Source organism: Odontesthes bonariensis, chromosome 10 (assembly GCF_027942865.1).
Source record: "Odontesthes bonariensis isolate fOdoBon6 chromosome 10, fOdoBon6.hap1, whole genome shotgun sequence".
Classification (NCBI taxonomy): Eukaryota; Metazoa; Chordata; class Actinopteri; order Atheriniformes; family Atherinopsidae; genus Odontesthes; species Odontesthes bonariensis.
Window position 1 is genome coordinate 26,416,165 of NC_134515.1, and position 12,091 is coordinate 26,428,255.

The 12,091-nt window shown below is 44.4% G+C and overlaps 1 protein-coding gene across 1 annotated transcript in view; it reads right to left on the reverse strand.

The window, feature by feature from the left end:
• Nucleotides 1-1,165: 1,165 nt before the first annotated feature.
• Nucleotides 1,166-12,091, reverse strand: part of LOC142389817 (acid-sensing ion channel 1-like) — a 59,174-nt gene continuing 48,248 nt past the window's right edge. Inside the window, exons 7-10 of the mRNA XM_075474942.1 lie at nt 6,320-6,473; nt 4,932-5,023; nt 4,766-4,845; nt 1,166-4,659 (exon numbers count right to left, since the gene is read on the reverse strand). Coding sequence (XP_075331057.1) covers nt 4,540-4,659; nt 4,766-4,845; nt 4,932-5,023; nt 6,320-6,473 — 446 coding nt within the window. The 3' untranslated portion in view covers nt 1,166-4,539. The remainder of the gene's footprint in view (nt 4,660-4,765; nt 4,846-4,931; nt 5,024-6,319; nt 6,474-12,091) is intronic.

Here is a 12,091-nt window from a genome sequence, read left to right on the forward strand (position 1 = left end):
ATTTCAATGGAACATTGTTATGACTTGACTTATCAAAGACACGTCAGCCTCAGACACACAGAGAGGATGGCGTATGAGTAGCAGTTTCCATCTACTGCAGCTCACATTAATGATTTAGAAAAGACCCATTATATTTCACAACTCTTGAACTACATAATTCATTTGTCATTGACAGTGCGTTGCAGTAATTTCATAATCTGGCTACACTATGTGTAGGTAAATAAATGTTCACAGAGATTTTCCGCAGTACAAGCCTTTCTGTCTAACTGCCTGCATGCATGCTGGGCTGACTTTTCACACTAAAAAACACTTCCGGATCATTAAACGTCAGAAAGCTCTCTGTGGGAGAAAATATTTGGTTTAAAGGGCTAAAACAAAAGAGGACCTTGTTGCATAAGAGCTGGACAGCGAACAGAAGGGGCGATGGAGGAAGGAACTAAAGTCAGCAGTCTGGGTTTCTGAGAGCAGGAACAAAGTGAGAAAATCTAGCTTACTTTGCTGAAAAGCGTTCACGATTTGAGGTCAACCACAAACTCAGTCACACTTTAATGAAGTACAAGTGTGTCCTCTTTGGAGTGTCCCAGTTGAGTTCTCCATACATTTACTTCTGCTCAGGACAGCAGTAACACCTGTGAGCAGGTACACCCGGTTGCCGTCTACGGAACTAACACGCTCTGATTCAGTATGAAAACTGCTTCGATGCACAATTTGTGTTCATGTTGATACTGAAAAGAGAGAAGTTTTATTGAGAGAGTTATGTTGTTTTTCTCTTTTTAAAAAAAAAAAAAATCATTCCGTAAAGTGTTGTTTGACTCTCTTATTAGAAATATCACTCATCTTTGATAACAAATCAAACAGCGGAAAATTTGTGAAATTTGGCTTTTTTTTTAGAAATGATTTTAGACTGTGACAGACATTCTCTCTTGAGATGCGTACACATATGACGAGTTGTGGCTCCACTGAAGCAAGATTATACTGTACATTTGTGTGTGAGCATTTGCTCATTCCCATTTGTTTCGTCTTCGTTTCTTCGTGAGCCAAAATGGTGGAACTGAACATTTTGACCTGACGGTGGCATTGAATGGAAGTCAGGGAATTTCAAACAAACGTGTCACCCCTCTACTCCTCAGCGCAGGTGCAAATGATGACACAGAGCACCTTGAAATGAAAAAAAAGCTACATAAAGTTAACCTTTAATCTTTAATACAACTGCTGCAAATCCATAATTCATCGATACATCACCAAACTGTAACAGCATTCTGTCATTTCTCAAATGAAAATGCAAAAAATGAGCAATGAAAGCCAAGAGAAGGGCAGAAAACACGCCGACCTGTGCACACGTATTGAGATGCATGACCTCATGCAACGCACAAACAGCAACCTTTTCATGTACTGATGCGTACAGCTGCTGTGACTGTAGTAGTACAAATAAAAAGAAACAGATGCCCACTTTCGTATACTTTAGATAAATAAACCATCTACAGTCATATATAGACAGAACTGAACTGAGACACACAGCTAGTCTATGCTAAATTAAAACAAACACGGACAACATTGGATAAACCTGACTATGCTAAAACATTAATATTATTAACCATAGTTATCGTAATATTTACATGTAATTACAGCCGATGGCACGATTGTGCTTGATAGCAACACAACACAGCTACACAATCCCATTTTCCTGCTGAGACTAACAGAGAGCTCAGGGTCGAGTAGGTTCACTGCAACAGAACATTTAAGATGGTTTCATTTTTGTAAACACAGTCAGAAGAGAAATTCTTGAGCATGCTCACACGCTCACAGGCTAACAGAGGGCAGCATTTTTTTCTACATTTACTTATTTTTTTTCACATTTCTCCTGATCAGCTTCTGAATTTGGCACCAACGTTTGGTGGCTCTGTAAAAACACACTCAGGCTCATAAACAGATGGCAATATGGAACAAGACATGTAACTCAAAGTGGAGCGAGATGTGCGGGTGAACGGTTCAAACCATATTTAAGACGCCTGCTGTACAATGCTACATGCAAGTCGGAGCCCTCGATGATGGAAAAACACATTCAGCTTATTTATTGGAATTGAAGTCACCAATAGCGAGACTGAGAGGAAATCCTCCTTAAAGTAAACGTGATCAACAAGCATGTAAACACGTAAGACATTCGCTTCCACGAATGTAATAGATTCTGTGTGTGCTCAGGCCAAAATATATTCTTTATTTCAATGGTGACCAACAGAATATAGTGACTGAATGCGTGGGTAAATCATACAGCATGCGTTCTCTTCTGTAAGTATCAGTTCATAGTATAGTTTGTGTAGATTTCTTTATTTTTTCATCTGATTAGGTTAGTGGTCTGGTTTGAGATTATTCATCGTATGTTTTTCAAAAATTCTCTGCATGCGCTGACTTCTTCAGTGAGAAGATTAATACGGCTCTTGTATCTGAATGGTGAATAAGAAGCTAACTTAGTTTAACAAAAATGTTGGAAACAGGGACCTTACATTTGATATTGTTTGTTTAAATCTTATTAGTTTTAGGACTGTTTCATATTGAGCAAATGAAATGAAATGGGTTACAAAGTTAATTCAAGAAGTCTTAATGTTTAACTCTGAGCTTTCTCTCGACATTTTATTACCCCTTGATGAGATGTCCCCGATATTCGGATTTGTGTGTTATTGCAGTCTTTGCTCTGGCAGTAATCTTTGCACAGAGGAGCAGCAGCTGTTGCACGTGGCTGGCCTTGATGTCTTTGTTTCCTGGATTTTGGGACTTTGAGCGCTCACATTACAGCAAAAGACGGGTACAGTAGAGCTGTTCGCTGGCTACCCATCGTTGAAACTAAAACTTGAAAAAGCTCTGTTCTTGCTGCTGCTGCCAATTGACTTGACTTTGAGACTGGCAGGAAACAATAACCTGAGAGTGAACTCGTATCACTGCAACAAACAAATGAAACCAGAGTATTAGATGTGAGAGTTGGGAGACACGGAATGAAACCCATACCTCTGTTGTGACTGAAATTCACCATCTGCTGATAGAGTATAGCCACTAAACGAGTCTATGAGCTGAGCTACAAAACCACTTATTGTGACCTTACTGCTCTTGTGTAACTGAAACAAAATGAAAATTTCATGGCATACAGACAGAGGACGTGCTATCAGTCCGCTGATGTAACTGTCTAAAAAGCCAACTCAACATACTCAGATGACACAGATGATGTCGACTAATGTTAAACGATGAAGTCAATTTTCTGAGGAAATTACCTCCCACACAAGATATTTACCATAACGTGCCTGTTCCACAGCAGACCTTTGAGCCGATCAGTGCTAGCAGCTAGTTCTAAGTGGGAAACAAAGCTCACCAACAACATTATCAAGGGTCTGAGTAAACCAGCGGAACCCGTCAGGTTCATGTGGGATTTCTTCAACAATAAGTTCCAACATTATCGTGCCACAAAACATTTGTTTAACAGTTTAGATCATTTGATCAGTTGTTGGTTGAAATGGTAATGGCTGAGATTAACGGGACAGTATGTGGTCGTGTGGTGTAAGTCTCACTTTTTAAATCAGCGGGTCAGAATTCAGGTCTGCAGCAGTAAGGTTCTGCCAAGATTGTTGCTTTTATATCAATGAAACTAGTTTTCATCAAATTTTTCATTCACACCCCCCTCCAGAAACACCCCATCCAAAGAAAGCTCCCACCTCACCAATCACAGGGTCTCTAGTTAAGGGGAAACATCAAATTGACAATAATTTTTTTTTAAAATCAGTCAGTTCTAATGAAGGAAAGGCCAGCAGCATCAGCAGGACCACTGCAGCAGGTCATAATGATGATGAACCACAAAGCACTCAAAGAATCTACGAAACTCAAGAAACGTAGTGAAATTTATGGCAAATTGTTTGCTGTGAAAAAAGAAGAACCACTGCTCGCTTTATGGTCACTCCATTTTTAAAATGACCTTTTAGTCGGTCAATGATGGCTCACAGATTGATTGTGGCGCTGTTGCCCTGAGAGATGAGGTAGTACAGTGTATTGACAGAATGCACAAAAATCTAAAAAGAGCAGACAGTCTTCAGATGAGGATGGATGACATGAATACAAAAATGAAAAGATGGATAAAAATGGGGATAAAGCCAACAAAGTGCAGATCTGAGAAAATTCCTGCAAACTAATAATTATTCCACGTAAAAAAGCCTAATCAGACCGACGGATAACAAACACCACCGCAATGCTGATTCACTGAACACATATGAACCGTCATTTAGCTCATGCCCCTATTGACTGAGTCTGTTACTATGTCTTGAAAAGGTGTTTACAGATGACCATGCAGTTATTCTATCGTCACAACATGTTGATCACTGGTTTCTGCTGCCCCGCCGTCGCTGTGGTCGTCCACCTGCTTTGGCCACGCGATCGTGTTCAGCGCACGGCCCACAAACCTTAACCAGGCACAGTTCACACACATCCTCTGCTGCTGCAGCAGTCGACAAACTGCAGTGAACAAAGTCCAGGAAGAGGCTCCCGGCTCAAGGCCGCAGAGACTCAATGAAAGTTACTGACGTGACACTTGACGTCGTCTAAGCTCAGAACCGTTCCCTGGTCATTGTTGTTGTCGTGCTTGTGCTTTTTATCAGAGCAGCGGCACAGCTTGTGCTTTATCACCTGAGAGGATTAAAGACAAGAAGTTTCAAAAGGAACAGCAGGGGAATTCAAACATGCATTCAATTGCATACATCAGGATTCTGCCTCTATGCAAACCCTTTCTCACCTCATAAAGGTAGTCGAATATCTCTAGAATAGTCAGTATGCTTGCCCCAATAAAAAGGCCCATCTGACCACCGATATCACCTGGAAAAAAGAGAATATTGTTTAATGGTTTACAGTACGAACAGTGGCTGCACTTATCTGCTGTGCATAACAAAATACAGCTGTACCTAACAGTCCAGCCACTTCATATGCTTTCTTCTGTTCAATAGTTTCATAGTTGAGAGCCTCAAAGAAGATGTCTAAAACCAGGATATTTTCTCTGTGGAGACAGAATAAACAAGTGAAAACTTTAATGCCTCATTTCAAAGGGGAATTTCATTTTTTTTAAACCTGAACCTTATTTCTGGCATAAAATACGTTCATCTACTCACCGACAACAGTTTGGTGAAAGCCTTCGTCCTTCGGACGATATTTAGATTACTCAACGGGAGTGAACAGGGCATTGACAATACAGCCTCTAAATAAGACATTATCTGTCTTTAGCCCTATTCGGACGGGACTAGTTTAATGGGGGGACCTGGGGTAAAGTAATAATAACCGGGAAATCTAGTCCCGTCCGAACGCGCCATGTCAGTAAAGATAGCGGAGTATGTCGGTAAACGTTGCCGAGAATTCTACCTCCTGTGAAACGGTCCGGAGTATCTACCATAGGTAATACTAATCCCGTGCGAATGCGACCTTCGGTAATAAGTACGGAATATGTCGTCACATCCTTTGAAAGAGAGAAACAATTAGGTGTGTCTGTTTGCAAACATGGAGGTTCTGGATGAAGCGCTGCTTGCAAGCACGCATGGTCGGCGCCATGTCTGTTTACAGATGGGGTTTACGGAAGTGAAATGAAGACGTGCATAGCATCCAGGATGTGACGGTTGTGCGTAACCAACAACTCCTCCCATGTTAGATGAATAGTACAGGGGTTTCTTGTCCCGTCCGAATTGGTCATTTCTTCTCCCTGGCGTCGTCTAGTTAACCAACATTACCATACGTCCCCCCATTGAACTAGTCCCGTCCGAATAGGGCTTTAATTTCACCAGTACGTTAAGACGAATGAATGAATGAACGCGTACTATTGCACTGTTAGCTCATAGCTGCCGTGTTGCTGTTATCCGGGGCTATCGGGGGGCTAATGGGGGCTTTCTACACACGCGTCTACTGGGATGACATCATTGACGCGCGCCGCTGCAGCACAGCTCATTCACTCCTGTAAGGAGGGGAGGGGGGGGGGGGGGAGGGGGCGTTTACACATCTCCATGGGGACACCTTCTGTTGCTTTAGAGCGATCGATCCAAAGTCTGAAATACGACTTTGACAATATCATCAGGGGTTATCAGGGTCAGCGTTTGACAGGAAGTCGCAGTTTCAGAAAGGAGGCGGAGCCACCACTGCATTGAGCGCAGCGACGGAAAATCACACGCGTGGTTTGCTCTCATGTGATTATTAGATGGCCATCGTGAAATTCAGAATTGCTGGTTTAACAAAATCAAGTAATAGGGAAGTGATGAGTGGTTGGAGCCCACAAAAATGAATACATGACACAGGAATCCCTGATACTTACTTAATGTACTGCTCAGATTTGTTGTATTTCTTTGCAAGATACTTGGCAGAGGCCTTGCTGGGGATCTTGACAAAGGACAGCTCTTTGCTGAATCTGGTCATGTTGCACGGCGTCTCACACACACAGAAATCATTGTCTCGCTCCACCAAGAAATCTGGAGGGAAGAGAACCACAGCACAGCTTGACCTTTGGATCAGTGCGGCTGTGGCTTAAAGACGCCATGGGATAAGTGCGTGTGGGTCTACTTGTATTATTCATGCTGTAGGGACACAAAATGTGGCAACCTGACTCTTTACTGAGTAAAATGTCAAGATCTATATAAATACATTATTGCGGCGTATAAACTAAAAAACCAATACAAACGCCGCGGCCGGCTAAGACATGGGGTTTTACTACTGAAGACGCGTCACGCAGAACTATTGCACAAATGGTGTTGTTTATTGCTCCATCTCACAAGCTTGTACGTAAAAGACAGACACTTACTTCCTTTTGATGCATTTCACAAGCCGTGCAAGGATGCCTCTGACAGTGCAGTTAATATTATGCTTACGGTTACGGTTACGTTTACGGTCAACAAAAAGTTTTTCCCCAAGCTCACCCAGCCGCCATGATCCAAGCTCATCCCATCACAGCTGAGCTCACCTGCTCATTTAAAGGAAAAACACACCCAAAGTGCCACCCACAGACACCGGCGACAGCCTCCTGCTGACGTCATGCATGTGCAAACAAAAAATAGAATAATACAAAATAAAACAACTCAAAAATCAATGTATGGCTCCTACATTCCGGCCCCAAATTATTGCAAGGTAATAATTCACCACCACCACCATAACCTTGTAGGAGACACCAAAATGCAGAGTGAACATACAAGTCAAAGTAAAAAGAAAAGCCAAAAGTTCAAAAAAGAGGTTTATGACTGAATGTCCAAATAATCCAAAAAGGTCTTCACTGCTCTTCTGCTTCCTGCAGAAGGCAGACTTTGGTTATCGGCCTGTCCAAACAGCTTGTTTTAGTTTTAATCTGTACACTTCGAACCAGTCCATTTTTATCCGGAACAGCATTCACAATTCTTCCTGTAATCCAAGCACTGCGAGGTGCCATATCGTCCACCAGCACCACGATGTCTCCAGAAACGAAGTTTCTCTTTGCGGTATTCCATTTCTGGCGCTCCTGAAGCCCAGGAAGGTACTCCTTCACCCAGCGCTTCCAGAACAGATCCACCATGTACTGCACTTGTTTCCAGCGACGACGAGCATACGTATCCTCCTTCTCAAACACTCCAGGTGGCACCAACGGCTGTGTTTTGAGTAGAAGTAGATGGTTAGGAGTCAACGCCTCCAGGTCTTGAGGATCCGTCGATGCTTTAGTTATTGGACGGCTGTTAACAATAGCTTCAGCCTCACAAAACACGGTTACCAAACCTTCTTCGTCCAGGTTCTGCGTTTTCAAAATGGAGCGGAGCACTTTACGGGCGGAACGGATTAACCTCTCCCAAGCACCTCCATGGTGCGACGCTGCTGGGGTGTTGAAAACCCATTTCACATTCTTATGCAGCAGCATGTCGTTTATGAGGCTGTGGTTCAGCTTCTCAATGGCCACCCTTAATTCTCGTTCAGCGCCCACAAAGTTAGTACCATTATCTGAACGGATTTCCAGGACTTGACCACGACGTGCAATAAACCTTCTGAGACCATTGATAAATGAGTCTGTGTCCAAAGATGCCAACACTTCAAGGTGTATGGCTCGTATCGCCAGGCAGGTAAAAATGAGCCCATACCTCTTGACTACAGATCTTCCTCGCTTAACCTCAAATGGTCCAAAGCAGTCCAAACCAACTCGACTGAAAGGAGGCTCATCAGGAGTTATTCTGTTGTGAGGAAGGTCGGCCATTTTTTGATATCCCGGGGCAGCAGACAATCGACGGCAGATAACACACTTGGACAGAACCTTTCGTATGGCAACACACGCACCAGGAATCCAATATTTCTGACGCAGGCGAGACAGCATGTGGTTTCGTCCACCATGGCCTGTCACTTCATGTACATGTCGGAGAATCAGATTGGAGATGTGCAGGTCTTTAGCGAGTATTACTGGATGCTTCGCCTCTACTGGCATAGCTGCTCTACTAAGCCGCCCTCCGACCCTAATAAGACCATCATCCAAGATCGGGCTAAGCTTGAAAAGATGACTCGTTCTCCTTACACTCTCTCCTTTTTCCAAGTTGACCAGTTCCTCCGGAAACCTTGTTCTTTGACAAAAACGGATAACAACTGATTCTGCCACAACCATATCTTCAATGGACAGAACAGACTTTGGCACTTGGGCTTTGATGTTTCTCACCCGGACCTGGACTTCCTTCTCCAACTGCTCAGCACTTATACCCGACTGAGTAAGGGTTTCTCTCAGCATCCGTCGATGTTGCACCAAAGACAACAGCAAGGTCTTGAACTTGAGAAGCCAACAAACAGCCCTTTTGAGGAGAATCCACGAAGAAAAGTAGCCAATGAGCTTCTCAACTGGACTGACCTGCTCCACTTGAGCAGCGCTTACAACCACAGCCTTGACCTCCGGGTCTCCAACAAGAGGGTCTTCTAAGGTCTCTGGGTTTTTAGGCCACGTGCTCTCAGGTTCACAGAGAAAATCAGGACCACAAACCCACGCACCAGTCTTCATAAAAGCCTGAACTTTAACACCTCTGGAGGCCAGATCTGCAGGGTTATTGGACGTGTTCACATACCTCCATTGTGTTACTTTGGACAGTTTCAGTATTTCTGACACTCTGTTTGCCACGAAGATTTTGAATCGGGATGTTTCATTTTTTATATATTTCAAAACAGAAGTACTGTCTGTCCAAAAAACAGACTCCTGAAGGTCCATTTGCAGTTCTTTTCTCCACAGCTTGTCCATCCTGCTAGCCACTACTGCCGCAGTGAGTTCCATACGGGGAATGGTGACAGGTTTTAAAGGAGCAACACGTGCCTTCCCCATCACAAATGCACTGTGAGTATGCCCTCTGTCATGGAGTAGTAGGTAAGTCACTGTTCCAAATCCCTCCTCACTTGCATCAGCAAAGTGATGGAGCTGAGCAGAGGCAAGGTCACCAAAGTTCTCAGGTTTCAAGCACCTTCTGACTTCCCAATTCTCAAGGTGACGAAGATCTTCCAGCCAGGACATCCATTCTTTGGTAATAGAGCAAGGCAAAGGGTCGTCCCATCCCAGAAACTTGGACTCCTGGATCAGCTGCCACCGTTTCTCTGCCGCCGACTTGTCTGCCTCGGCGGTGGGTCCGGTGGGTCGGTAGCTTTCACTTCTGCTCTGACGAGCCATAAGAGCCGTGGCTCGGTAGCTCGCTCCTCCTGAGGGATAGCAGCAAGAACTGTGCGTCGGTTACTGATCCATTTAGTGAGCTTAAATCCACCTTCAGCGCACAAGGCAGTCAACTCTCCACATAAAGACACAGCTTCCCCTTCAGAGCCAACAGACACCAAACAATCGTCAACATAAAAATGGTGCAGTACGGTGTTAATAGCCACAGAACTGAAACACTTTTTATTGTCCTCAGCACACTTCCTCAGGGCAAAACAGGCACAACTAGGGGAGGAAGTAGCACCGAACAGATGTGCCACCATTCTGTACTCCACCAGCTCCTGACTGCAATCTCCTTCAGGCCACCACAAAAACCTCAATAAGTCAGCGTCTTCAGCTGGCACCCTGACCTGATGAAACATGGCCTCAACATCTGCCATGAGCGCCACAGGTTCTTTGCGGAATCTCGCAAGGACTCCCACCAGCAAACTTGTGAGGTCTGGTCCTTGCAGAAGTTGAGAGTTCAAAGATGTCCCTTGAAATGTGGCACCGCAGTCAAAAACCACCCGCAGTTTTTTCTTTGCCGGGTGATACACCCCATGGTGCGGTATGTACCACAACCTTCCGTCACAACGGTCCAACTGCTCAGTTGGAACTCTCTCCGCAAAGCCATTAGCCAGCATTCCCGACATAAATGTGGTGTAGTCAGAGAAAAAGGATGGATCTTTATTTAAACGTCTTTTAAGGCCCAATGCACGCTGTACTGCAACTGTCTTATTGTTTGGCAATTTGAGGCATCTTTGTCTTAATGGCAAACCAATGCTGTAATGACCGTCAGTGAGCTTGGCAGACTCCAAGACGAACTCCATGAAGCGCTGATCTTCCCTTGACAGACCAGACTGCTCATTCTGCAGGCTCTCGGGGAAATCCACTTTCAGCTGCTTCTCCCAAAGCTCATCAAGCCTCGCCACAGAAATTCTATTGACTGTGATATCTGGCTGAAAACATTGTTCACTGATCTGGCAGTCTCCTCGAAGCGGGCCAGTCACAGACCAACCCAGGATGGTCTTAGTAGCATAGGGGCCTCCATCCACTGCACGAATCACCTCCCACGGTTCCAGAGCTTGAGGTACATTAGTGCCGATCAGAAGGTCTACATCTGCGTCAATCTCTGGGATTCTTATATGTCTCAGGTGTGGCCATCTTTGGAGGTCTTTTGAGTGTGGTATGTTCCCTCGATTTACAGGCATGCTCCTTTGTGTGAACATCTCGGGTAAGCCACAAAAGGTGTCAGAATCCAACCCAGCCACTTCCAGATCAGTCAACATGTAGCTGTCCACCACCTTTTCTTGTCCCATAGTTCTGAGGAGTATTCCCAGCTTCTTACCAGTCAGATTCAGCCGGTTCATTAATCGTTCTGTGCAAAATGAGGCAGTACTCCCCGGATCCAAGAATGCATATGTGATGACAGTCTCCTGTCCCCTTTTGGACTTCACCTGGACAGGCAGAATAGAGAGAGCACAGTCCTGTTTACCGGCCCCAGTCAAGCCACTGGACTGCACAGAAACCACTACACCTTCTCTGGCCACTTCCGAGCCATCATTAGCCTGAGTTGAGCTCTTTTGTTTTGCGTTGGAGTGGATATGCAACAATGTGGGGTGCTTAAGATTGCATACTCTACACAACAAACGTTTTCTGCAATCTTTACTCATGTGCCCAATGCACAGACACCCAAAACACATCTTATTTTCCTTCAAAAAAGACATCTTCTCATTTTGTGTCCTTTTGTCCAAGAGAAGGCAAATATCCAAACCATGTCCAGCTCCACAAAACGAGCACACTTTACCATGTGAGCTCTCCTTATTGTTTCCAGGATCAAATTTCTTCTTGGCAGGTGCTACAGTCGTGGCAAAACTACTGCCTCTAGCTCTTAAGCTAGCCTGAGGTTTTACCAGTCTTGTGTCTTTTCTTACAGGTGTATCTTGTATGTTTCCGAAAAGCGGGTCACTTGCAATTTTGACTTGCCTCTCCACAAAATCCACAATGTTAGGAAATGTGGCTCGATGATGGAACTTCTCCTGAATATCACAGGCCACACTCCTCCACCGATCCCGCAGCTTATAAGGCAGCTTTTTCACGATGGTCTGCATATTTGTAGGCACGTTCAAGTCACTTGCAGTGGCTCCCATCGAGTTACAACATTCACGCAGCAGCAGACTGTAGGCCTGTAAAGCCTTGATGTCTTCAGCCTTAATGATTGGCCATAAAAGCACTTTATCCATGTAAGCGGCAGCCACTTTGAATGGGTCACCAAAATGCTCCAGAAGTAATGACTTTGCCTTGGTGTATCCATGGGAAGATGGCAGATGTTGGCAGCTTCTGACCAAATCCTTGGGCTGACCTCTAGTATATTGCTCGAGGTAATACAGACGGTCCTTGTGACTCTGTGTTCTTCCTTCAATGTTG